The 633-nt window shown below is 80.1% G+C and overlaps 1 protein-coding gene across 1 annotated transcript in view; it reads left to right on the top strand.

The window, feature by feature from the left end:
• Window positions 1-425: 425 nt before the first annotated feature.
• The window catches only part of AHR (aryl hydrocarbon receptor), a 62,312-nt gene continuing 62,104 nt past the window's right edge, over window positions 426-633 (top strand). The window contains exon 1 of the mRNA XM_010577630.1: window positions 426-511. Within this exon, the coding sequence (XP_010575932.1) occupies window positions 456-511 (56 nt within the window). The 5' untranslated portion in view covers window positions 426-455. The remainder of the gene's footprint in view (window positions 512-633) is intronic.

Below are 633 nucleotides of genomic sequence, written 5' to 3'. Positions count from 1 at the left end.
GGCGGCCGCGCGGGGGTGCAGAGGCCGCCGCGCACCCTCCCGCCGCCGCAGAGGGAGCCGGCCGGGAGACGGCGTCGCCTCGGCGGGGAGACGCGGGGGGAGCGGCGCTGGAAAGCCCCGGCCGCCCCCACACCTGTGCCCTCCGGGGGCGGCGAGTGGGTGTAGCCGCCGCCCATCACCTGGGATCCCCGCCCCGTAGCGCCTCCGCCTCCCGTCCTCGCCCGGCCGGGGAAGGCGCCACCGCCGCTGCGAGCGACCGAGCGCGCTCCGGGTCGGCCGCGGGCAGCAGGGCCGGGGCCCGCGAGCGAAGCGAGGGGAGGCGAGGCGAGGGTTGCGGCGCCGGTTGCGGCGCCGGGGGGGCTCTCCCCCTCCCGACAGCCGGGGCGAGGCGGGCAGGAGGGCGGCGGCCCCCGGCCGGTGGAGCTTGCGGCGCGGGGCGCTGGACCCGCGGCAGGATGAACCCCAATGTCACCTACGCCAGTCGGAAGCGGCGGAAACCTGTGCAGAAAATGTAAGCGGCCCCGCGGGGCGGGAGGGGAGAGAGGCAGGGAGGGAGAGACCGGCTTCCCGGCGGCTCGCCGTCCTGCCGCGCACCGCGCCGTGGAGGCCCGGCGGGGGTGGCCGGTGGCGCGG

The sequence above is a fragment of the Haliaeetus leucocephalus genome, unplaced genomic scaffold (assembly GCF_000737465.1).
Source record: "Haliaeetus leucocephalus isolate CR32 unplaced genomic scaffold, Haliaeetus_leucocephalus-4.0 Scaffold566, whole genome shotgun sequence".
NCBI classification, from domain to species: Eukaryota; Metazoa; Chordata; class Aves; order Accipitriformes; family Accipitridae; genus Haliaeetus; species Haliaeetus leucocephalus.
This window is presented reverse-complemented; position numbering and strand designations above follow the sequence as displayed.